At 52.0% G+C, this 26,021-nt stretch overlaps 1 protein-coding gene across 1 annotated transcript; it reads right to left on the bottom strand.

Annotated features, from left to right (window-relative positions):
* Positions 1 to 3,317: 3,317 nt before the first annotated feature.
* Positions 3,318 to 18,688, bottom strand: Dpep1 (dipeptidase 1). The gene is made up of 11 exons (XM_045134772.1): positions 18,463 to 18,688; positions 9,684 to 9,872; positions 5,917 to 6,049; positions 5,544 to 5,676; positions 5,273 to 5,423; positions 5,020 to 5,089; positions 4,597 to 4,773; positions 4,424 to 4,508; positions 4,271 to 4,346; positions 3,763 to 3,898; positions 3,318 to 3,682 (listed from the first exon to the last, which is right to left on the bottom strand). The coding sequence occupies exons 2-11, from the start codon at positions 9,785 to 9,787 to the stop codon at positions 3,515 to 3,517; spliced, it is 1,233 nt and encodes a 410-aa protein (XP_044990707.1). The 5' UTR covers positions 9,788 to 9,872; positions 18,463 to 18,688; the 3' UTR covers positions 3,318 to 3,514.
* Between the last annotated feature and the right edge of the window lie 7,333 nt (positions 18,689 to 26,021).

Here is a 26,021-nt window from a genome sequence, read left to right as displayed (position 1 = left end):
CCGTCTGGCTCGCCCTTTGCACTGCCAGCTTCTCCATGTTGCGCAGGCTTCGGGCCCTGCTCCTGACTGCCTTGCCTGTTTTCATTTCATCCCCCAAGACAGGTCTTTCTATGTATCCCAAGCTGGCCTCAAATCCCCACTTCTAGTCTCCCAAGGACTTCCATTATATACATAGGCTACCATACCTATTTCATTTGTATAATATCTTTGACAATGAAAAACTGGCTTTCACATCACCTATTTCTTTTGAGGTACAGACTCACCCTAACCTAGGCTGACCTGGAACCTACTCTGTAGTCTCAGGCTGGCCTCGAACTCTAAGTGATCCTCCTACATCTGAGTGCTGGAATTAAAGGTTGTGCCACTATGCCTAGCTCTTTTTTTTTTTTAATTTAAAAAAAATTTTAAATTTTATTTGCAAGCAGAGAGAAGAGAGTGGGTATTCCAGGGCCTACAGCTGATAAACTGTAGATAAACTCCAGATGCATGTACCTTTTTGTGGATCTGTCTTTTTTTCTTTGGCTGCTGAAGTATACTCCTTGCACCATATGTAGCTTTAGACTTACTAGCTGCAGGTCATTGTCTCACCTCAGAGTCTCACAAAGTGACTGGGGTTCTCTTCTCATCTCGTCCAGGGGTGATCATGTGGTTCTGGTGGGTTCCTGTGTCTGCATTCCATTGTGGGAGCCTCCCCTCACCTGGCTAGACTTAGTTTTTGGTGAAAAGTGCCCTGTGTACTGCTAGAACTAGATGGGAGGCTACGGCAATGGATCCAAAGCAAGCAGGCAGGGGCTGGAGAGATGGCGTAGCGGTTAAGGCGCTTACTTGCAAAACCAAAGGACTCAAGTTTGACTCCCTAGGACCCACGTAAGCCAAATGCACAAGGGGGTGCATGCATCTGGAGTTCGTTTGCAGTGTCTGGAGGCTCTAACGCACCTATTCTGTCTCTCCCTGCCTATTTCTGTATCTCTCTCAAATAAATAAAAATATTTTTTAAAAAGTCAAGCAGGGGCTGGAGAGATGGCTTAGCGGTTAAGCGCTTGCCTGTGAAGCCTAAGGACCCCGGTTCGAGGCTCGGTTCCCCAGGTCCCATGTTAGCCAGATGCACAAGGGGGCGCACGCGTCTGGAGTTCGTTTGCAGAGGCTGGAAGCCCTGGCACGCCCATTCTCTCTCTCTCCCTCTATCTGTCTTTCTCTCTGTGTCTGTCACTCTCAAATAAATAAATTAATTAATTAAAAAAAAAACAAACGTCAAGCAGGGCAGCAGTTCCTGCCTTGCTCATTAGTGCAGAACACGTAGATGAGGGTCTCTCTAGGCCAGGGGTAGCCTAGGAAGGACAGACACTGCCCTGTGTGTGTGTGGGGGGGGGCAGAGTTGTCTACTTACACCTGCAGGTGGGGTCGCTGTGCTGTGCAGTGGCCTTCTGCCTCACCTTCACCTCTGTGCAGCCCTGACTTATTTGGGGGCCGTGGTGAGACCTGGGTGTTTCAGAAGATGGTGACCCAAGGTTGGACCCAGAGGATGAGTAAACCAATTGCAACAAGCAGGAAGAAATCTCAAGTCAGATAAGTGTGCCCTCCCTGAGAACTTTGGTGTGAGTTTACTTGTGTCTAAGCTTTATGCATCAGTTTAATGTCCTCCCTAGCTACATACATATCAAACTGGAGGCCATCCTGTGCTACATGAGATCCCATCACAACAGAGCTAATACTTCCCCTGCCTCAGCCTCCTGATGACTGATGTTAAAGTATGTACCACCACTGGGACTTTTTAGGACCGTTTTTTTTGTGACTTGGGAGAAAATACTTCCCAGCAAGCAAAATGAGGTGTAATACTTCTAAAGGCCACCAGGGGGACCCCTTCCATCGTCTGGACTAGACACTAGGCATAGAAACCTTTACTAAAGTTTCCCCTTTTTGATAGCCAGGTGGTCAGCAAATGTCACCATGGACGCTTAGATCTGCCTGGAGAGATGCCACATGGTAGGGTATGCATGTTGGGAAAAGCTTAAGGGGTAAGACCAAGTCTTGTTCTATGCTAATGCTCACAGACTTATAGGTAGACAAGCCCCTATCCCTTCACTCTGACACATTCATGCAAGTGACCTGGCTCATGGGGGACTCTGAAAGTCAGCTTGGGGATGAGGGTGTAGAGTGCTTGCCTAACATGCAGGAAGCCGGTGGTTTCATCCCCAGCACTGGGTGTGGTGGTTCATGGCTCACACCTTTTATCCCAGCGTTAGAGGCAAGAGGATCAGAAGTTCAAGATCATTCTTGGTCACATAGCAAGTCAAAGGCCAGCTTGTGGTACATGAGACTGTCTCAAAAAAAAAAAAAAAAAATTCAGGTGAATGTCCTGTGCTCAGCCTCCATTGGGCTGTGGTCACCCTCTTTCTGATTTTCCCCCAAGAGAGGCAAATCTGAAGGGCAGAGACACGTGGCTGTGGGGCTTCACGCCTTCAGGCAGGTCCCCTGAGAAAGCATCCTGTCAGAAGGGTTGTGTGGCCCAGCGCCCTACCCCCTAGTGGGCACTAAGGGAGCAGGTGGGGTCTGGTGGTGGGAAGAAAAGTCCATCCTTGTGACAAGGTGGAGTGTTCTCAATGTCATGGTGCAGGATGGGGACATTGACCATACAGTGGGGACTGGGGCCATGCCATCCTCCACAAGGTCATTCGCCACACCCATCCATGAATGACCTGACCCGCTGTCCCCACTGACAACGGATCGTGCACACAGTGCACACACAGACCACCACTTCTGTCCCTGTGGGTGCCGAAGGACCTGCTGTTAGGGATGTGAGGTGACCCTGCACGGGCCCTGGCGCCCACCCCTTTTGGACCCTACCCTCCAAGGTTGGACCAAATGCAGATTTCCTGATGTCTTCCCAGATTTACAAAACCCAGACAGAGGTGATATTTTTTATATATGTACATATACATAATCACCCATGGGGTGTGTCAGTGCATGTGCACATTGTGAGTGTAGGTGTGTGTGCACTTGAGTGTATGTGTGTGGAGAGGTGTGCACATACATATACGTGCATATGAAGAGTACAAGTGCATGTGTGTGAGGTGTATTTTATGCATGTGGCACACACGCGATACAGGAAAGTAGCCACTGGAGCCTGGACCACAGGTTTTGAAACAGCCTTTCTCGTACAGAGCCCTTTCCCAGATGTCTGGGTTCCTTTTGACTCTCATTTCCAAGGACTCAGGCACACCCACATCCCTGTCCACCCAGGGCCCATTATCATAAGATATACCCTCCAGATGCTCAGAAGCACCCCTTCAGAGATGGGGTGCCAACAACACACATACTTAGGGCTTGAAGAGATCATTGTATTTATGGAGGATCCCTTGTCTAACCATGTCCTGAGCTGTCCCCAGGCAAGCCCAGTGCCTGCTCAGGAGAGGGTGGGCTTTGTACATGGGCACCAGGGGCTCTTGGCTCTGCTAATCTTCCCTGAGCTCTAGGAGTACTGAAGTTGGTTCTGATCCCCCCGCCCCCAAAGACATCACAGAAAATGCAGACCGAAGAGCAGGGAAGCCATGGAGACCAGCAGAGCCTCTGACTGGTGGTGGAGGCCAGGGGCCTCTGAGTAGCCATACTGCGTCCTGCAGGAGCCGTCCAGCAGGTCCAGAGTGATGGGCTCCTCCTCAGGAGCTTGCAAGTGATTACTTGCCTGGAGACAGACACAGGTTGGGCAGCTTGTCTGGTGGGTGGGTGGGAAGCAGGAAGCCCAGGCGGCCACTCTACCTTTACCTTCTCCACAGCCTTGAAGACCCTCAGCAGGTTGTCAGCCAGCAGGCCTCTGATTTCCGCTTCTGTCCAGTGTCTCCTAAGCAGCTCCGCAATCAGGTCTGGGTACTTAGAGACATCTTCCAGTCCCACTGGGAGCCTGCGTCAAGATCACAAGTACTGGACTCAGAAATCCAGGTGTGGTGGCACACACCCTTAATCCCAGCCCTTGGGAGGCAGAGGTAGGAGGATCGCCATGAGTTCGAGGTCACCCTGAGACTACATAGTGAGTTCCAGGTCAGCCTGGGTTAGAGCGAGATCCTACCTTGAAAAACAAAACAAAACAAAAGTACTGGACTCAGCATATGGGGCTGCTCCCCTAGCACATGGAGGCCAGCAGAGCAGGCTTGCAGAAAAATGTCTTATCCCATGCCTAGGTCACACCTTCCCTTCCTTGTCCCCACCTCCCACAAGGACACACTAATTGAATCACAACACCAAAGGTCATCACAGGACAAGGTCTCACCCTTACCTGGTAACACCATCAAAGTCCCCTCCAAGACCAACAGCCCCAGCACCTGCCACCTTCTTGATGTAATCCAGATGGTCTATAAAAAAGTGTCAGGTGTGGGTCCCAAACAAGGTCCTCCCCCACTTGGCCACAGTGGAGTCACCATACACCTACCAGCCACTTGGGACAGGGTGGCCTTTTCTGTGCAGGACACATAGTCATTGTAGAAGTTCACCATCACCAGGCTCTCCGTGTCCTTCTGCTCAGAGAGAGGCGAGGACTGAGAGCCAGGGAGCACCTACGGGAGACCGGGCACTTCCCTCCACAGCACAGCCGCTCACGCTCACCACCAGCTGGAGCACATCATCTGGTACATTCCGTTTGCTCGCACACAAGCTGTAGGCCGAGGAGTGGCTGAAGATGACTGGGGCCGTGGACACTTGCAAAGCAGCCTTCATGGTGGCCACAGATACATGGGCCAGGTCGATCATGACACCCAAGCGGTTCATCTCCTTCACCACTCGCTGGAAGAGACAGGGCATGGGAGGGGCAGTGCTGAGCCAAGTGTTACTAGCCCTTCAGTGACTGGAAGTTGAAGGAGATGGGCCCCCAGGATTCAGCATTCTGCATACAAGCTTCAGCCTGGAGATTAGCTCTGTTAGCTGCCCCTGACCAAGCACGACAGTAAGGTCCCTTGAGGTTATGATTGTATTGGAAACTCTTCTAAGCCTCTGCCTTGTCTCTGGGGACTGTGGTCCTTCCCCCCTCACCTTCCCAAAAGGTGACAGTCCTTGGCTCTCAGCCTTGTCATCTCCTGTGTCCACCAACCAGTTGTCAGCCCTGGGAAGGAGCATACGTGTGTTCAAGGAGCAGAACGGTGATTACCCACCCTCACCCACCCAGTTGACAAGGCCTGGTCTGGGGCTCAGGAGGGGAGGATAGCATATAAGGAGTGACAGAGGTCATGTTTGGTCCTCCTCCTAACCACAGCCTGAGGTCCCCATGGTGAGGAGTCCCCCTCACCAGGGTGTGTTGCAGCTGTGGGTGAGCGTCAGGTACCGCATGCCCAGGTGGTAAAGCACCCTCAGGACACCCAGGCTGCTGTCGATGGAGTGGCCACCCTCCACACCAATCAGACTGGCCACCTTCTTCTCCTGAAAGGCTTGTTGGATGCCTACAGAGAGTGAAGAGAGAGGCAGCACTGGGCATCCAAGGCTCAAGGTCCCAGCCCCAACACAGGCACCCACTACTAGAGACCTGGCTAGGGGCCTCTGAGACCTGACGGGGAGTCTACCTGCACTGTTGGTGACACACAGGAACGTCTCCGGGTATAGCTGGCACATGCGGTGTACAACATCCATCTGCTCCAGTGTCCTCTTCACGGCGTCTTTGTTTTGGGTGTCACAGGGCACATACGCAGACCAGAACTAGGAGCCAAGGGAGAGCAGCTGGCAGATCTGGCACAATCCTCTGCACGCATGTCTGGTTTCTCTGTCCCTTCTGCAAGCCTTGAGGGAGGCCCCAATTGCTGTACCCTTCCAAGGCCAGTGAAGTGCCCAAGAGGTGTACTCTTCCAGGCAGGGCCACATCTAGCCAATCACGTGAGGGAGGTGTGTGTGTGTGTGTGGGGCTCCAGTGCAGGGCGAGTGGGAGACTGGAAGATATACCTGGCCCCCAACAAATCCAGCCTTCAGCTTGGGGATGTTGGTGTGTGTGCTGTCCAGTGCGCTCAGGTTGGCTCTCTGGTCCCGCAGCTGGTTGTTGAACAACTTCAGCAGCTGCCAGGGCAGGTCATTATGCCTGGGTGAACCGAGGAGGGGCCCAGAGCAGGTTAGGATGTCCACTTGGACCTGTTGGCTTCTGGGTGGGTTGGCCTGCAGTCTGTCCCATTCCACCTCCTACTTTCTGTCCGTCCTAATGCCTAGCCTAGGCCTTGGGGGGAAGAGCTTCTGTCACCTGAACACATTTGCTCACGGGTGAGCGTCCCAACTGTACCCTAGGCGGCGTGACAGTGAGCTGAATGTGGCTGGGCAGGTCCTCCGCTAGGGAGGAGGAGAAGGCAGACACCTACCTGCTCTGCTTCACGATCACCCACACTTGGCTGAGGGGAAGCAGAGAGAACCTAGGGGAACCTAACATTTTTTAAAATATTTATTTATTTATCTATTTATTAGAGAGAGAGAGAGAGAGAGGCAGATAGAGGGCCTCTAGCCACTGTAAAGTCCAGACACATGTGCCACCTTGTGCATCTGGCTTTATGTGGGTACTGGGGAATAAAACCCAAGTCTCTCCATCCCAAACCTGAATTTTTTTGTTTGTTTGTTTCATTTTGTTTTTCAAGGTAGGGTTTCACTCTAATCTAGGCTGACCTGGAATTAACCATGTAGTCTCAGGGTGGCCTCGAACTCATGGTGATCCTCCTACCTCTGCCTCCCGAGTGCTGGAATTAAAGGCGTGCGCCACCACGCCCGTCTAGAACCTGACATTTTTTCAGTTCACAGATTCGCTCCCTCTTTCGTGGAATCCCAGCACTATGTCACGTTCTTCCAGAGAGCAGGTCCTCACATACAGGACTTGAGCCTCTCTCTGTCTCTATTTCTAGGAAAGAGTCCCGATCTGCCTTCTGCCAGCTTGTTTCTCACTGCCAAGGGCTGACGTCCTCTGAGCTGCCAGGGACTACAAGGGAGGCGGGCCAGGGGTCCCATGGAAAAATGAGGGGCCAGGAGCTGGCAGGTGAGCCACTCTATGAGGACCCTCTGCCACCTTTGCCTCTGCTGCACAACCTGGGGCTGACTTCTCCTTGGACTCTAGCACACAGAGACCAGGAGCACCCCAAGTTGGGTTCATTAGAAGCTCAGACTCAGTCCTTCCTGGGCCCTTGCATGCAGGGATGGCCAAGGAAGTGGGTGACAGTGTGTGCCATCAGGCTTGGGGCTGCAGCCTGTGTTGGTCTGGGGCTTTAAGGTCCCTAGAAGGTGGACAGAGACTGTATTTTCTCCCCAGGTGTGTCTATTTTCCATCTCTAATCCCAGCTTCTTTCCCCTGTGCCTCAGTTTCCTCATCTGTAACATGAGGGCTATGATGGTATCTTCCCCAGACAGCAAATTATTAGAGTAAATGAGTAACTGTTAGTGCAGTCATGCCTATCTGTCCTAAGAAATGCATCATCAGGCAATTTCATCCTTGTGTAAGCTTCTACTGACTAAGCTACAAGGTATTATCATAGGAACTGACTGTGGCCAACTCAATCCATCATCCAAATGTCATTATGGGAATCCTGACTGTATTATTGTTGCTTGGCTGCATTTATTTCTTTTTTTATTTTATTGGTTTTGTGAGGTAGGGTCTCACTTTAGCTCAGGCTGACCTGGAATTCTCTGTGTAGTCTCAGGGTGGCCTTGAACTCACGGTGATCCTCCTACCTCTACCTCTGCCTCCCAAGTGCTGCGATTAAAGGCATGTGCCACCATCTTTTTTCTTTTTCTTTTCTTTTCTTTTCTTTTTTTTTTTTAGAGAGAGGGAGAGAGAGGGAGAGAGACAGAATTGGTGTGCCAGGACCTCAGCCACTAAAATTGAACTCCAGACACTTGTGCCACCTAGAGGGCATGGGCTTGTCTCACCTTTGTACATCTGGCTTAAATGTGATCTGGAGAGTTGAACATGGGTCCTTATGTTTCACAGGCAAGTGCCTTAACGGCTAAGCCATCTCCCCAGTCTGTGGTTGCATTTTTGAAGCTCAAACATACTCAACATTTACTTAAAGAGTTTAAAAGAAGGAAAGAAGCCAACTAGGTGTTGTGGCCAAGGCTTAAAGTCCCAGCATTAGGACGGTAGAGGTAGGAGGATCACTGAAAGTTCAAGGCCAGCCTAGGGCTTTAAAGTGAGTTACATGTCAGCCTGGGCTTGGGCGAGGCCCTGCCTCAAAAGAAAAGAAAAAGAAGAAGAAAAAGAAAAAAAAGAAGGACGGAGAGAGAGAGAAAGAGGAAGGGGAGATATGGGGAGGATAGAAGGGAAGAAGGCAAAATGCCTATAAAATGGGAGAAGTCTCAAGTGGGAAATCACTGGTTAGATTTTCTTTTCTTCTTTTGAGATAAGGGCTCACTGGACAGAAGCCTGGATGGTCTGGAGCTCTCCACGTCGACCAGGCTTGTCTCAAACTTGTAATAATCCCCCTGCCTCAGCCTTCTAGGTGCTAGAGTTGCAGGTATAGACCACCACACCCCGCACAACAGCATTATTAAATGAAGTTTGTGGAGTCCATGTGGTACACCCTCTTATCAAGTCTCCTGCATCTGGACCTGATTCACACTCTAATGACTTTTCCAAAGCCAGGAAACTCAGAGGATGCATCAGGCAGCTCTCCCTAGGGACAGCTTTTCCCCGCCCCAATCCCTTGGCAAAGGGGCGCAGACATCAATCTCTGCTGGTGTGAGCATCACTCCTCAGGAGAAGCTGGGCTTGGGCTAGGCTGGGCTGATTGGTTCCCCAGTGCTTGGCACAGATCCATCAGGGTGAACTTGCTGGGTGAATGAATTGGCAGCTCTTGGGGCAGGGCTGGGCAGGCTTCAGGAAAGGGACTTTAATCCTTTGCCCAAAGGCAAATCATTGCCTGTTTAAGAAATACACTCCCCCCGCCCCCACTGTGGGTGCTGGGAATGGGGGTGTCTTTGAATGAAACCCTAGGGACCTTAGCAGACCCTTACTACTCTTGGGGTCACTCCCTCCTCACCCTCCCTCTCTCAATTCTCCATGGGAGGACAACACTAGAGGGCAGGACGTCTGTCTTGGAGGAGGATAGAAACACCTTGGACCAAACTGCACGTCTAGATCCTAGAGGACTCAGAGATCATGGAGCAATGCAGGGAGGTTTGTTAGAGGCTTCCATAGTAACACAGTGTGAAGGTGGCTGGGCCAATGTAGTCTGGAGGTGACAGCTAAAAGCAAACTCACCATCCTGTACCAGGAAAGGAGCAGGTAGTGGGGACTGGTGGGGGTCCTCCCTAAACCTCCTAGTGAGGTCAGTGGACACAGGGAGATTAGGCTGAGCCTATGCAAGACTCCCACAGGCACTGTGAGCCCTCTGAGGGAGTGAGACGCGTATTGACCATTTTTTTGTTGGGTCAGGCAGCAGGGAGGGAGAGCCAGAAACATGCTCCACAAGTAACAGCATCCGGAGGGAAGGAAACCAACCTTACCTTAGCTTCTCAACTGAGACCCAAGTGGGGGACGTGGCTCCCTTATTCAGATACATGGCTAACAAGACATAGGAGACTTCAGTCTCCCAAGGCCCAGGAAGACTCTGAGCCTCAGGGCCTCTAGGAGCTTGGTGTCTGACCTCATAAAGAAACTGAGATCAGGCAGAGGACAAGGGCCATGGCCCAGTGGGGAAAACTGAGTCCCCAGCCGAGGTGTGGGAGGCTCCATGGCCACTCACCCATCAATGACAGGCGTGGTCTGCATGATTCTCTCGGCCTGCTCTCGGAATGAGTCCGCAGCACAGGTGGCCACGAGGGGCCAGAACCACCAGGCGGTCAACATTACAAGGTCCCCGGAGATCTGTTTCCACAGCTGCCTCAGCACCCCTGTGTTGGTCAGTGCACGTTGGATGGAGCCGCTGCGCCTGCTAAAAGAGAGAGCAGAGGCCTTTGGTCCAGGTGATTATTGCTGGGAGCCCTCCTGTTTATAACTCCCCATGTTCAATGAGTAACTTCTGTGTTTCCTTCCAGGGTAGGTAGCGTAGATGATCCTAGATCCAAGGGCTGGGCGGCATGGTCTAGGCTAGGCAGATGCCTGGTAAGATACTGTGATCCCAGGCCCAGGGTGGGGCTGGAACTCCAGGAAAGGACAGTGGCTCAGGAGGGCTTGACCGCAGGGCAGATGGTCAAGGAGCAGTCCCCCACATGGGAATTCCCTTCCTCCTGGCTTGCTGGTATATCTGCTCCTGGATTCTTGGGACTCTCACACAGACCTGCCCCTCAGGATCTGGATCACAGTAGGTGCCAAGATTCAGACAGGCAGAATCTTACCGGTACCCATCCCACCCCGTGTACTGGCAGGCCCTTTTTTTCCTCCTTTCCCTGAGGAGAAAGGCCACAGTCCGTCCCTGGCTCTGCTATCAAGCAGCTCTATTTCCAGGGCAAGTGTCTGCACCTCTGGGCCTCAGTTTCCTTCCTGCTGGCAGCATCTCAGCTGACTGCTGAGGGTACTAGACTAGACAGTAGCCCTCTGTGCCCATCCTATCTGCTCTTTCTATCCTCATGCCTTAGGGGAGGAGCCCGGCTGGGATCTTCCAGTGACCTCCAAACACCCTTAGTATCAGGGCCCTGGGCAGGAACTTCTGCCGTCCATGCCCCGGTTCGTGGGGTCTGGGCCCTTCTCTGTGTTCAGTCACACTCATCCTTCCTGACCTGCCCCAGACAGGAACAGTCAGGAAGTCCTCCACAATGAAGGCCATCACAGCGCCCCTGGACTTGCAATGAGTTTGGTGCCTGTGTTTAAAGGCTGTTTAGGGTGACAGGCTTCTTGTCACTGCAGAGTGGGATGGTATACAGCACTTTTGTTCCATACTGGGTTTTTTGTTTTTTTTTTTTTCTTTTCTGAGTTAGGGTCTCACTCTAGCTCAGGATGACCTGCAAATCACTCTGTAGTCTCACAGTGGCCCCAAACTCATGACAATCCTCCTACTTCTGCCTCCCAAGTGCTGGGATTAAAGGCGTGTGCCAGCATGCCCGACATGTACTGTTTTCTTTTTGAGACACCGTCTCACTCTGTAACTCAGGTTGGCCTGCAGCCCACTGTGTGGCCCAGGCTGGCTTCACACTCACAGCAATTCTACCACCTCAGCTGCCCTAGTGCTGGGAGCAGAGTGTGCACCGCCACACCCAGATGCTTGTGCTACATTTTTCAAGTAACTCTTCACCCACATCCCTTAATTGGCCCATTCTGTTTGGTGTCGCCGCTTGCCGAGCATTGTCTCGTCTTCCAGCAGCCACACTGGACCCTGTCTGTGGTACAGAATCTTTCGTGTCTAAGTCACATCCACAGGGTTCGGGGGCAGCACGTTCCCCTGCATTCATTGTTCATTGTACTGACTTTCTCCCGAGGTGCTTACTCTGATTCGCGCCTCTGCTTGTCCCCAGTCCTTTTTTGGGTACATTCCTTGAAATGCTGTTGTTGCATCAGTGTCCTCACGCTCATGGAATGAGCTGCAAGCTCCCCGCACTGGTCCCAGCCTGGCAGAAACATCCGGGCCAGTCTGGATACTGTCCTGTGTCCTCTGATGCCCCCCCAAGGGAGGCCAAGCTGTCTTGCCTAGACCCGTCTTGTTCTTGATTATGAGATTCTTTCCATGTTTGAATTTGGCTTAATTAGATTGTTTTTTCATTGGTTGGTTGGCTTAGGTGTTTTGACTTTTTTTTTTTTTTTGTCTTTGAGAGAGACACACACACAGAGAGAGAGAGAGAGAGAGAGAGAGAGAGAGAGAGAGAGAGAGAGAGAGGCAGATAGAGAGAGAATGAATGCACCAGGGCCTCCACTGCAAACAACTCCAGATGCATGCACCACCTTGTGCATCTGGCTTACTGGGCACTGGGGAATCAAACCTAGGTCCTTAGGCTTTGCAGGCAATTGCCTTAACTGCAATGCCAACTCTCCAGCCCTAAACTTTATTTATTTATTTGCAAGTGGAAATAGACAGGAGAGAGAGAGAGAGAATGAACGCACCAGGGCCACTAGCTCCTGAAAACTCCAGATGCATGCTCACTTTGTGCATCTGGCTTTATGTGGGTACTGGGGATCTAGCTGGGGTTCAGGTGTCCCCCATAAACTTAGGCTTTGCAGGCAAGCACCTTAACCGCTGAGCTGTCTCTCCATCCCTTATTTCCCTTACTTCTGATCTTCCTCTTTTTTTGTTTTTCTCAGGTAGGGTCTCACTCTAGCTCAGCTGACCTGGAATTCACTATATAGTCTCAGGGTGGCCTCAAACTCTCAGCGATCCTCCTACCTCTGCCTCCTGAGTGCTGGGATTAAAAGTGTGTGCCACCATGCCCAGTATAGATCTTCCTCTTTTTTGGCTCTGACTCTGACTTGATTAGGACAGACCCTCACAACATTCTCTGGACATGAGTGTGGAGACCAGACGTCTGAGTCTGGGCAAGTCTGTGTGTCTTTCTGCCCCCACACCTCACCAGCAGTTTTGCTGGGAATGCAGTTCTGGGCTCTACTCTACTGTCCCCCTGAACTGGAAGGCTCCAAAGTCGGCCTCACTTGAGGAGCTGTTCATGGAAACATCAGGTCAGTTTACATGGAAGTTCTCTGTACGCTCCATGCTTGTTCAGGACAGAGCTACTTCATCCTGGCACTTCCAAGATTTCCTAGTGATGGGCTTTAAGGCTCTCTTCTTAACTTTTTCTTTCATTCTTTCTCTCTCCATACTTTCCCTCTCTTCCCCTCTTTCCTCTTCTTTTTTTAAAGAAAGATTTATTTTTATTTATTTATTAGTGACAGAGAGAGAGAGAGAGAGAGAGAGAATGGGCACACCAGGGCCTCTAGCCCCTGCAAACGAACTCCAGACGCATTTACCACCATGTGCATCTGGTTTATGTGGGACCTGGGAATCGAATCTGGGCCTTTAAGCTTTGTAGGCAAGTGCTTTAACCACTAAGCCATCTCTCTAGTCCTTCCAGCACTTTGAAAAAAGTTTTGTTTTGTTTTTAAATTTATTTACAAGCAGAGAAAAAGAAGAGATAGAATAGTTGTGACAGGGCCTCCAGCCAATGCAAACAAACTCCAGATGCATGCGCCTCCTTGGAGAATCAAACCAGGGTCCTTTGGCTTTGCAGGTATGGTGGTTTGATTCAGGTGTCTCCCAGAAACTTTGGCGTGCTGAATGTTGAAGATTTGGGAATTAACGCCACCTGGAGGCAGTGTATTGTTGGGGACAGGCTTATGGGTGTTATAACAATTTTTCCCTTGCCAGTGTTTGGCACACTGTCCTGTTCCTGTTGTCCACCTTATGTTGGCCAGGGGGTGATATCCACCTTCTGCTCATGTCATTGTTTTCCCCTGCCATCATGGGGCTTCCCCTTAAGTCTGTAAGCCATAATAAATCCTTTTTTCCCAAAGCTTCTTCTTGGTTGGGTGATTTCTACTAGCAATGCGAACCTGACTGCAACAGCAGGCAAATGCCTAATCCGCCAAGCCATCCTCTCCAGCCCAAGAAATCTATATATATTAAACCGAATTGCCTGCCCAGGCTCTTGACAGTAGTTTCTTGCTGCTCTTTCCCTTGGCATTCTGCTCTGGTTATAAAAGCCACATCCATCTAAGCAGCACTATTTTCTCTTATTCTCTTTGGTTTACTCAGTGGACTCCAGCCTCTTTTTTCCTATTTATCAGAACCTTCCCTTGCATTGTCAGTATCCCTCTACCAGCTGGTAATCTCTGTGGCTTCCTACTTAATGTTTAGGGCTGGAGCCACAGCAGAGTGAGCCGGGCTGTGTGGGCCTCTCTCCATTTAGGTTTAGATGCAGCTAGTGAGGGCCACCACCCCCAGCACCTGTTGCTATCTCTCTCACTGGTTCTGCATGTCTTGTATGGCATTGTCTCTTGCACCATCACATTCTCAGCTGACCTGGATGCTTCCCCAGGCTAGGAGCCAGGGCCTGGCTGGGCAATAGCAATGTAGGGTGTGGCGGGTCCTCTGTTATTGACTCAACTTTAGGAAGGCAGCAAAAGATGGAAACAGCCATTAATAGCGCCAGATTCCAGTAGGACAGCCTTGGCCCGGCACTGGCTGTGACAGGTTTACAGGTTCCAAAATCCCATCCCAACTGCTCCTGTTGTCATGTGACACGGCTCCATCGAGGCATAGGAAAATGGCTGTGATGAACAGAAGACAGCTGGCCAGATGCCAAGTGGCTTCTTCGTGTCACCTGTCTCCCAGAATGCTTCTCTGGAAATCCAGCAGCCATGATGGGAAGAATCTTGGGGACTGTGGGGGGCAGTGGTTCCCCTGTGTGAGCCTTGAGGTGGTCCCCTCATGGCTGTCCCCTGACGAGGACTCCACAGCTGCTTCCAACAGGCCGTCCTTTGAGCGGCTTCTGTGCAAATCCTCAGCCAAAGAGTCAGAAGTCAGTGGGAGGCCTGGGGACATCTCAGCAGTTAAAGACGCTTGCAAAGCCTGCTAGCCTTGGTTTGATTCCCCAGTACCCATGGAAAGCCAGATGCATAGAGTTGCCTGTGAGTCTGGAGTTCTTTTGTAGCCCTAATATCTGTCAGTTTCTGTCTTGAAAATAAATTTAAAATAAAGATTTTTGTTTGTTTGTATTTAATATTTTATTTTTCTTTATTTATTAGAGAGAGAGAGAATGGGTGCACCAGGTCCTCTAGTGCTGCAAATGAATTCCAGACACATGCACCCCTTTGTGCATCTGGTTTATGTGGGTCATGGGGAATCAAACCATGATCCTTAGGCTTCACAGGCAAATGCCTTAACCACTAAGCCATCTCCCCTAAAATTTATTATTTTTTTAAAATATTTTTTGTTTGTTTTTATTTATTTGAGAGTGACAGAGAGAGAAAGAGGCAGAGAGAGAGAGAGAGAGAGAGAGAGAGAGAGAGAGAATGGGCGCGCCAGGGCCTCCAGCCACTGCAAAAGAACTCCAGATACGTGCGTCCCCTTGTGCATCTGGCTAACGTGGGTCCTGGGGAATCGAGCCTCGAACCGGGGTCCTTAGGCTTCATAGGTAGGGCTTAACCGCTAAGCCATCTCTCCAGCCCAAATTTATTTTTTTAAAAAGAACTCAAGGGGGCTGGAGAGATGGCTTAGCGGTTAAGTGCTTGCCTGTGAAGCCTAAGGACCCCGGTTCGAGGCTCGGTTCCCCAGGTCCCATGTTAGCCAGATGCACAAGGGGGCGCACGCGTCTGGAGTTCGTTTGCAGAGGCTGGAAGCCCTGGCACGCACATTCTCTCTCTCTCCCTCTATCTGTCTTTCTCTCTGTGTCTGTCGCTCTCAAATAAATAAATTAATTAAAAAAATTCTTAAAAACAAAAGAACTCAAGGGGTTGGAGAGATGGCTTAGTGGTTAAGTGCTTCCTTGTGAAGCCTAAGGACTCAGGTTCAAGGCTCGATTTTCTCTCTCTCTGTTTCTCTCTCTCTGCTTCTTTCTGTCTATCTCAAATAAATAAAAATAAAACAAAAAAAAATGTCAAGGAAGTTGGGTGTAGTGGTGCATGCCTTTAATCCCAGCATATAGGAGGCAGAGTAGGAGGATTGCCATAAATTCAAGGCCACCCTGAGATTACATAATGAATTCCAGGTCAGCCTGGGCTAGAGCGAGACCCTAACTGGAAAAAAAAAAAGGTCAAGGATCAGGCAAGGGGGCGACACCTTTAATCCCAGTACTTGGGAGTCAGAGGTAGGAGGAATGCTGTGAGTACAAGACCACCCTGAGACTACACAGTAAATTCTATATCAGAATGGGCTAGAGTGAGATCCTACCTCAAAAAGCCAATAATAATAAGTCAAGGAGAGATTCACTGAGTTACCCATGGGAGGATCATCCCATCAGGTGAGAGATCCAGCAAGATGGATCCCAGTGAGGAAGACTGCATGGTGCCCAGGGCTCAGACATTCCTTTCAGCCTTGGTCCTCCCTTCCCTAGGATCTGCACACAGCCCCTTGCCTCAGGTTTGGTTCTCAAACGAGGCATTGGCCTTGAATCACATCACCTTTAATCCAGACATGGAGTAAAGAAAATCAGCTTCACTTGCCACATGCAGAAGGAGCACGGTGGGGTTGGAAGATGGCTCAGTGGTTAAAGGTGTTTGTTGGGGGCTGGAGAGATGGCTTAGTGGTTAAGCCCTTGCCTGTGAAGCCTAAGGACCCCAGTTTGAGGCTCGATTCCCCAGGACCCACGTTAGCCAGATGCACAAGGGGGTGCACTCGTCTGGAGTTCTTTTGCAGTGGCTGGAGGCCCTGGTGCGCCCATTTTCTCCCTCCCTCCCCCCCCCCTGTCACTCTCAAATAAGTAAATAAAAAATAAACAAAAAAACTGAAAAAAAAAAGGTGTTTGTTGGAAAAACCTGCTGACACAGGTTCAATCATCTGGGGCTCATTTGCAGTGGCAAGAGGCCATGCCCTCCCATGCACACTTGTGCTCTCCACAATTAAACTTAAAAAACAGGGCTGGAGAGATGGCTTCTCAGTTAAGGCATTTGCCTGCAAAGCCTTAGGACCCAAATTCGATTCCCCAGTACCCACATAAGCCAGATGCACAAGGTGGTGCATGCGTCGGGAGATTGTTTGCAGTGGCTGGAGGCCCTGGTGCACCCATTCTCTCTCTCAATATATCAGCCTCTTTTTCCCACTCACTATCTCAAATAAATGTTTTATTTTATTTAAAATAAAATACGAAAAAAGGTTAACAACATTAAATTTCAGATATAAACACATGATACCCAAACAGTACTACTAAATCCCAACCAGCCGGGTTGGGGGCACCTGCCTTTCATGCCAGCACACAGGAGCACTGCTATGAATTCAAGGCCAGCCTGGAACTGCAGAATGAGGCCCCACCTCAAGGAAAATCACACCAGAGTGAGACGGACACCATGAGGAGTACCAATGGATCTGGAATCACTTCCGAGAGAACGTGCTGCATGGGGACGGGGGCGCTTCAGTGGCCTGGAGTTACCCGTTCTGCGGCTAGGATTATAGATCAGAGCTCATCACGCTTCACTGTACAAAGCCAGATTGTGACATAGGATCTTACAGAGCTCCTAAGCTTCATCTGCCACTTGAGCCCTAACTGAGCTGGCTTGACAATGGCGGGGCCACCAAACAGCCACAGAGCAGTGGAGACATCTCATAGCGACATGGAGGCCACATGTCCGTGACCCATGCCCGCCATGAATACATCCAAACACACAGAGATGAGCAAATAAATACATAGCTGAGCCCCATTCCAGTGTATGGTGCCACAGGTAAAAACCCAGACACCCTGCACATGCACGTTTGCATATTGACACATCATACAAATATTAACATCACCCACAGCTGGCAAATGTGAACTCGTCCACATTCATATCTGGACAGGAGAACACAAGCAAACGCAGACCCCCCCCAAGGCCCCACACACTTGCACCCATGCACATGGACCATCACAGGCAGGAATATTGGGGGATACCTCAAAACTACAGGGCCGGACATGTACATGGACTTATGAACACACCCATGTACTCTTTCAGAATGTTAAGCAAACATGTACTCAGATCCTAGACATGTCGACACACATATGTGTACAGCCAGCCATACACGTGTCCACCTATTGTCTCTGCACATGGGGCACAGTCCCCCACGGTCCAGGGTGATGCACACAGCCAGTCCTGCTACCACCGGGCCCCGTGGGTGCCTGCAGTGCTCCCTCAACTCCATATTACCTCCCAGGGACTCTGGCACTCAGGCACCCCCAAACAAGCCTCAGGAAGGCTGTGTGGCTAGCCATGAGGAGGACCCTTGAGTTCTGTCCCTCTCCCTGGAGGACACAGTGGGTCAGACAGCCTGACAGCACAGCATTTCTCCCAGCTGCGCACTAGGCTGACAATTCCACTTGGGGATCCCCAGGTCTCCCAGTAGCTCCAGGCCCAGCAGCCAAGCCCCCACCACACACCCGACCCCTAAAGCCTCACTCACCTGACCCATGGTGTAAGAGCCCTGCGCCACCAGGACCCCGAAGACATGCCCTGACTGGCAGCATTTCCTGCTTATGAAGACATTGGTTACCTCTCTGTGTCCCCCCACATTCTTTCTGGGGCCCCTCTCTCCAGGAGGCCTGCACAGTCCCTGACTAGCTGCCCAGCCAGATCATCTTTCTCACACATCACCTTAGCTCTGCATGCCCTGCCTGCCCTATGGGGTCCTTAGCCTTCCCTCCCCCAACATCGGACTCAGTCCCCCTGGTAAGTAACCCTTTTACCCCTTCTCCTGGGGCTGATCACCCTTCTGTCCATCCCCTGAGAGCTCCTAGCTTTCAGATTCTCACCCACCCTGGTCTCTCATGATGCCGCTAGCTGGGCTTAAAGTTGCTGTCCACTAACTGAGGTTTCCCTGCTCACATGCCATTTACAGCCAGGCCAGGGAAGTGAGGGACTTTCTGTACTTCATTAATGTCTGGATCCTACCCAGCTCCACTTCCCAGCACCCCAATACTCACCAAGAGTAGGTCAGGGGTACAAGTGGGGCTTTGGTCCCTGCGGCTGAAACCCAGGGAGCAGGGCAGCCTGTTCGTGAGTTCTCCAGCGGGGAAGGGCCACCTCTTTAAAAGGGAAACTCCCTGGGGCTTCACGTTGCGCCAGGGAGCGCAGACAGGGCTAATGCCTCACACATGTCAGCTGCTGCTTGTCTCCGAGACATGCGAGCCCTCAGTGACGCTGAGCATCCTGCTGGCCCTGAGTCTCGGGCTTTCCCTCACCCAGGGCAGGCAAAAGTCTGTAGGGTGGGAAACTGAGGGCCCTGAGGCAGTAACCTGGGCTCTGCACCAGGCTGTCATGGCATCAGGTGGAGAATGAGTGAGAAGTTCAGGGCCAGGTAGTGAAGAGTTTTGGAGCATCTATGCCTCCCTGGGCTCCTCTGAAGGGCCCAGTGTCCTGAGGGGCCCAGGCATTTGACCTCAGTGCTTTCTCTCCACCCCCTACCATTTCTCTCACTCCTGGTACAAGAGTGACATGTGCACCCCACTTGGGACAGCTTCCTCCCCAACATGGGACTAGCCAATGCTGATCTTGAAGGGCCTAGGGGCCCCTGGCTCCATTCTCTGTAACAGAGAAGGGTTGATGTCCCCCATCCCAGGCTGCAAGGACAACTGAAAGCAACCTCAGACTGGAATGCGCTCTGGCAGAAGAACAGGCTTTCGAAATCAGGGGAGGGTCTGGTGGCTCAGGCTGAGCCCGAGGAACTGCTGTGCCAGTAGGGGGAGGGGCCTCCTGGGTGGGCTCTAGCGAGTGGGAGGGAAGGCCAGGTCTGACCCTAGCTCCATGGCTGGGACACAGCAGGGACACATGGGGGCCCTGCTCCTGCTCTGGCCCACCCCAGTGCTACCTGTGAGACTCCCCGTGAGCCACTCGCTTGTGGTGCGGCAGGCACGGGGTCTCTAAGTAAGCACAGGCCATGCAGTCAGGGATGGCTTAGGGAGTCGGACCCCAAGTCCCAGAGGTGGACACAGTGACGGAGCCTAGGAGCCCCACAGGGAGCGTCCTCAGCACAGAGGAAGGGGCGAGGAAGGCCGGCGGGTTCTCAGAGGGACAGGGACACGCCCTGTGCTCTACTGGGGCCACCTAGCTCACCTCACCCAACTAGGACAGGCTCATAAAGAGTGACAGAGACCCTGCTCTGGAGGGTACAGGAGTCTAGCTCCTTCTGGGGGCGTCACGGGCCAGAGCCCCGAGAAGAGGCTGACAAGAGCCCCTGGCTTGAGGAGGTGAGGGCTCAGGGCATGGCCTAGCCACCAGCTGCATGCTGTATTGGGGTGACTTAGGGAACCCCAACTGACTTTGGGTATCTCGGTGTCCCCAGATCCACCCTGAGTCCTTAGTTCACTTAGAGGTTATCGGGGGAAATCTCCAAGTGTCCCCACCTCTGCCTTGGGGTCACCTCCAAGCATGGTCAAGTGTTAGTGTATTGCAGGGGGGGGGGGGCAAGTGCACCTGGCTTCATGTCCCTGCTCTAACCTGGGGATCCTACTGATTTTTTTAAGTCCCTGGAGTGAAAACATCCTGAAATGTTGTTAAATCAGGAACCCCTTCAAGATTGGTGATGTAATTGCTATTTGTTACTGCCAGGACCAACACGAGGACCTCAAGCCCTATTTCAGGTTGGCTGCAGGAAGTTCACTACCAGAAGTTTCCCCAGGCTTGGTAGGAACCGCAGGGCTCAGGGTGAGAAGCAGCAGGCATCTTCCACACCCACCGTGGAGAGCTTGGACTGACATCAAGGTCTGACAACCACCTTGAGGTTCTTGGTTCACCTTTGACTTGTTGTGTCGGTAGGCCTGACGATACAAAGGAATGTGGGGGACAGAGGGGCTCTGCACGGGTGGCTGACTGCCTGCCCTGCACACAGTGAGGTCCTGAGCAGGCACACAGACGTCCTCCTGACCTCTGCCTTGAGCAGCACAGGCAGTGATCCTGCTTGTTCTGTTTTGCTGAAGGCCTCTCGGGGACACGCTGCCTGTCTCTAGAGATGGGTGTAGTTGTGACCGTCAACTGAGCAATCACTGTGTACTGAGGGTGGCATGTGAGGCAGGACTGCTTCCCCTCCATGTCCCAGGAGTCAGGGTCTGGAGGAGGGAGGCTAGGTGCTGCTCCTGGGAACTCCTTTCTCTCCCCCCACCTCCCTCTTCCGTTCCTGTCTTACCTCAGCCTTCCTGGTTCTTTGTAGGCTGAACCCTGGGTGAACCCACACGTTTTTGTTTTTTGTGAGATAGGGTCTCTCACTCTAGCCCAGGCTGACCTGGAATTCACTATGGAGTCTCAGGGTGACCCTGAACTCAAGGCAATCCTCCTACCTCTGCCTCCTGAGTGCTGGGATTAAAGGCGTGTGTCACCACACCAGGCTCCACATGGTTCCTGTTTATTGTCCCCTCTCCAGTTCCATCCTGCCATGAATCTATTTCAATAAAATTCAGTCCCAAGCAGGGTCTTTTAGCTGACCTTCTGCAGTGACCTTCTTCCCCCTTTGTGGTCCTTCTCTCTGGTGGGGGCACAATGGGGAGAACTGCCATTGCTGCCTGGGACTTCTGCTGTCAGGACGCAGCTCTCCTCTGTGCCTCCTGGGGGTGTCTTAATCTTGCTGGCTCCACTACCCTACACGCTCCTTTGGTAAATCCGTTATGATCCTGCTGGTACTATGCCTGCATTTCTTCCCCATTGTCTATCGCATCAGTTTGCACTCATGATTAAGGTCCCCAGTGACACCTTCAGCCCTCCGGGGTCCTGCTCTGAGTCCCTGTGCCTTTGGCTCCAGGCCAGCAGCTCAGCACCACTTGTGCTTTTCCAATGGGACCCCCACCCTTGAGGCCACATGATACATGGTGTGGAGTCTGAAGACCATCCTCTGCTCAATAGGAATCCCCTTTCCCACTGGAACTCAAGTCCCTTTGACTACCTTTACCAGGCTTCCACGACCCCCACACATACCCCATAGCACAACTGCTCACCGGAGCCTAGTATCAACACTGCCTGACTCTCCAATCCTCACGAACTCTACCAAGCTTCTCACTTGAGACTGCGCAGAACCCACCTTCCTGTGACTACCCTTGACGCACATCAGCTGTCCCTGTGTCCACACTGGCTATCAGGGTGCTTTTGGCTGTCCAAGAGCCCTTATCTCTACTATGATGACTCCCCAAACTCTCCTAAAATCCTCCACGCAGATCCTTCCCAAGTCCCCTGTAGGTCTGGAAGCTTTCTGGACACCTCTGAACAGAGGTGAAGAGGATTTTTCACTCATTCCATGCCCCCCATCCTCCTCTATCACAGCCTTCTCTCTCGCAGGTTCCAGCAGAGGTTAGGATCTCTCGTCACTTGTGGTCACATCCTCAGCCTTTTTTGTTTGTTTGCTTTGTTTTGTTTTTGAAGGTAGAGTCTCACTGTAGCTCAGACTGACCTGCAATTCACTATGCAGTCTCAGGGTGACCTCAAACTCATGTGATCCTACCTCTGCCTCCCGTGTGCTGGGATTAACGGTGTGCGCCACCACGCCCGGCCATCCCCAACTTCTGAATCAAGTTCCTATGTGGACACTGAGGTGTCTGCCATCTGTGTAAAATCCATCGGCTGGACTCAGAACATCCAAGCATGGGAGACTTCTGTAGGTGTGTTTGAAGTACTGGGTGTCCTGCCAGGACCTTGGGGGTAGGGCACAGGCTCGTCATGGGGAAGGTGGCCCTGAGCGCCCTCCCTGGGTGGGGCAGGTCTGAGGCCAGCTTATCTTTTGGCATCTTCGCTGCTTCCTCAGCAGATTCTCTCCTGATAGGGTCCTGGACGTGACCTCGCCCAGCCCAGCCTCCCACACTCTGAGCCAGGAAGCGAAGTCAGTGTCAGGACAGGGAGCAGGAGGGGGAGGGCCTCCTGTGGGGTCACAGGACCCTGGACTGAGGAATGGGGGGAAGAGGGAACGCTAGCTCAGAAGGAGACACAGACACTCCACCACTCTTCAGGCCTCAGCGTCCTGTCTGACAGAGCCCAGAGCTCTTCCTGAGCATGGCGGATGGCTCAGGGGCCAGGCCAGGCATTGAGGCCAGTCAAGAGTTTGTTCCCTGCAGGGTGGGCTGTTCTTAGCCTGCACCCGGATGCGAGAGACGGATCTGCCCCAAACCGCAGCGTCCTGTATGTGGAGCTGTGGTCCCAGCTAACTATTGTGGCTTCTGCACTCTGGTGACCATGTCCAAGAGTGCCTCTTATGGGGGTTGGCCAGGGCCTTGTGGCATTCTGACTGGTGTGTCCCTGACAGGTCTGTCACCCAGGGAAGCCACTCCTCATCATGCAGGGTTTGCTGGGCTCCCAGGCTCTGAGGACCAGGTGCTTGGAGCCATCACCACTCACTGTGGCCCCCACCCTCTAAGGTCCTATTTGTTAACTCACATTCTTCCTTCCCCAGAGCAAGCGCCGCTCTCATCCCTGCCGTCCAACTCTCTGCAAACTGAGGCATAGACCAAACAATAAGCCATTGAGTTGGAGCCAGGATTCACATCCAGACTGCAGGGCAAGAGAGCCCTAAGCTCTCTTTCTAAGTCCTCTACCCAACTCACACCAGGCTAAAAAGCGGCCTCTCAGAAGAGTCCCTGCCTCTACTGTTTTCCTGTGGCTGCGGTGGCCTGCAGCTGCTGCCTAACACACTCATCTGCACTGAGGAGTTCCTTTGTCTTTGGTCCTGTGAGCTGATGCTAACTTAAGACTCTATCAAGATCCCTCAGTGAGTCTGGCATGGTGGTGCACGCCTTTAATCCCAGCACTCAGTAGGCAGAGGTAGGAGGATCTCTGTGAGTTCAAGGCCAGCCTGAGACTGCATAGTGAATTCCAGGTTAGCCTGGGCTACAGTGAGACCCTGCTTTGAAAAAAGTAAAATAAAATAAAACAAAAATCTAAAAAGGAAAAACAAAAGGGAATATGGGCTTTTTGCACAAAAATGAATTTTGATTTAGGACCGAATCTGAGACACTAAGCACCAGAGGTGGTAATACAAAGGAAGGCTCATACCATGCTTATGTTTTCATTGCAGGGTGTGTGTGTGTGTGTGTGTGTGTGTGTGTATGCACTAGTGTGTGTTTATACTTTTCTTCTGTCTGGTACTCAGGTCCAAACCTACAGCCTTATGTAGGTATGCCAGCCAAGTACTCTTTCACTGAACTGCAGCCCCAGCCTTCATCCTGGGCAACTGTGACCTTTAAATGAATGCTCCTTAGCGAGATGACTCATGACCAGATAGAGGCCCCCAGACACCCAGCTAGGGCCAGAACCGGGCTCAGAACAGCTTCAAGCATCTTAGCTATCTTTAGGCTCTGGAATGCCTTGTGTCACAGCCAAGAAAAGACATAGCAGAGGACTTGCCTTTGTAATCAATATGAACATTTCCTGAACATGTCTGATGCTGGTTTGTGTCACTGCTGTTGCAGGACGATTGCTGCCAGGAGGACAGAACATTCTGGGCTCAGACAGAATCAACACAGCCCCCATCCTGTTGCCACAAAAGCCTTGCTTTAATTTCTCTCTGCTCACACGCGTACGCATCCAAACCTTTCCTCCTATGGAAACAGCAGTGGCGGGACAAGGGCCTCACTTCCAGCAGGGTAAGAGGGAGATGAGTATGCAGAAAATTCCAGAACAATTGAGTATTGATTGGCCCTGGCCTTCTTACTCATCTGGACTGAGGGATTCCTTTATCTTCAGTCCTTTGAGCTGATGCTAATCTAGGACTTCCTCCTGGAGGAAGGGACAAGATAAAGTCCAGAGGGAACTTTGCAAAGATCCAATCCAGGCAAAGAGGAGAGCAGAGAAGTGAGGGGGAGGCTGGAGCCCGAGGACAGAACCATGCAGAATCTCTGGGAACAGCTCTCCCACCCACTAGAACCTGTGGGAGGCCCTCTCAGGTGCATCTTCGTCCAGGGTTAGCAGTGCCCTGATATCCTGGACCCCCAGGAGCACTTCCTCCCTCTATCACCTCCCAGGGACAATGCCCTCCAACCCCCACCTGCCCACTCACCCCAGCCCACTCACCCCGGCCACACACAGGCTTGTCTCAAGCAGGCCCTCTACACCTGGACACTTCCCTAGACCTCAGAGTGCTGACTCCACCCTGCCACCTGTCTGCCTTCCCAGACTTCTCCCCAGCCAGGTCTTGCTCTGTGTTTTCTGATTGGGGGTGGGGGTGGAGAGAACACGTGAGGGGGCAGGAAGAGATGAGTGAGGGAGAGGAAGGACTTTTTTTAAATTATTATTTTAAAGTGACACAGAGAGAAAGAGGTAGGTAGAAAGAGAAAGAAAGAATGGGCGTGCCAGGGCCTCCAGCCACTGCAAACAAACTCCAGATCTGTGCACCCTCTTATGTATCTGGCTAATGTGGGTCCTGGGGAATCGAGCCCCAAACCGAGGTCCTTAGGCTTCACAGGCAAGTGCTTAACCACTAAGCCATCTCTCCAGCCCGAGGAAGGGACTTTGTACTGAGATACTCTTGCACCTTCTCTCCCTGTCCTCCTCCCCTTCTCTGTGAATCTTGTTCCCCCAAGCCCAGTCTCCTCTCTAGGTGTAACCTTATTTCACTAGTGATGGCTTTTTTTTTTTTTTGAAATAGCCTTCAAGTAGGATTGCACACACTCTTTCCTCCCTTTCCCTCCTAGTGTGCAAGGAGCCTCAGGTGGCTTGTAGACCACTGCAACATCAGGACCCAGGAGATGGCTCAGCAGTTACGGGTGTTTGCTGAAGAAACCATCTGAGACTTCTCATTAAGATGGCGGCATAGGTACCACGCCAAAGCAGCCTAGGGGGGAAAAAGACCAAAAAAACTCAGCAAAATACACACTTTTACTAAAAAGTGAGGTGTATAGGAAATTGAAATGGCAGTGGAGAAGTAGAAGAGATCCAGAGCATCCAGAGCCCGCACAGGCCAGCAAAAACACCCTGGCAAGTCCACCGACTGCAGCGGCAGCACACCAGAAAGCCGCCAGGCTCCGCTCAAGGTGCAGGAGAAGCCAGGTGCGGAGCTTCCCCTCACACCGCGCTCTCCGCAACTCAAGAAACGTGAGGGGAGAGCGGCAGTGAACAACAGAGGAACAGACCAGGAGGTAGAAGAACACATGGAACAGCAAGAGAACCAGAGCAGCTGCGGCTCCCTCCCCTCCCCCACCACCTGTGCCCAGCTCCAACGAACAGAGCAGCGTCCCGGGACCCGGCCACGCCAACTTGAGCCGACAGCGGGACCCAAGCAGGAGCAGAGTTTGGCAGCAACATCAGCGGCTCTGGCACCAGCAATAGCGGCCCCAGCAGCAGCAGATCCAGTAGCGGCAGTTTCAGTGGCAGCAGCGGCAGCTCCAGTAGTGGCAGCTTTAGCAGCACCGGTGACAGATCCAGCAGCGGCAGCTTCAGTAGCAGCAGTAGCGGTTCCAGCAGCAGCGGAGCCGTTCTGCAGGGCCACAGTTCCCAGGCTCGGTTTGCCCCACAGGAAAAGACAGTGCCTAGCTCCAGAAATCAGAACAGCAGACCAACAACCCAACCAGCAACT

The sequence above is a fragment of the Jaculus jaculus genome, chromosome 1 (assembly GCF_020740685.1).
Source record: "Jaculus jaculus isolate mJacJac1 chromosome 1, mJacJac1.mat.Y.cur, whole genome shotgun sequence".
In the NCBI taxonomy this organism is placed as follows: domain Eukaryota; kingdom Metazoa; phylum Chordata; class Mammalia; order Rodentia; family Dipodidae; genus Jaculus; species Jaculus jaculus.
The sequence above is the reverse complement of the archived record's forward strand: the minus strand, read 5'-3'. Positions and strand labels throughout refer to the sequence as shown.

What these genes read in the sequence shown, in the direction of transcription:
- Dpep1 (XM_045134772.1), bottom strand. Translation starts at nt 9,787, where the DNA reads ATGTTGACCGCCTGGTGGTTCTGGCCCCTCGTGGCCACCTGTGCTGCG. An exon ending in ACCACGCCTGTCATTGATGG is followed by an intron (nt 6,050 to 9,683) that starts GTGAGTGGCCAT and finishes CGGTTCACCCAG; the next exon opens with GCATAATGACCTGCCCTGGC. An exon ending in GACTGTCACCTTTTGGGAAG is followed by an intron (nt 4,774 to 5,019) that starts GTGAGGGGGGAA and finishes TGTCTCTTCCAG; the next exon opens with CGAGTGGTGAAGGAGATGAA.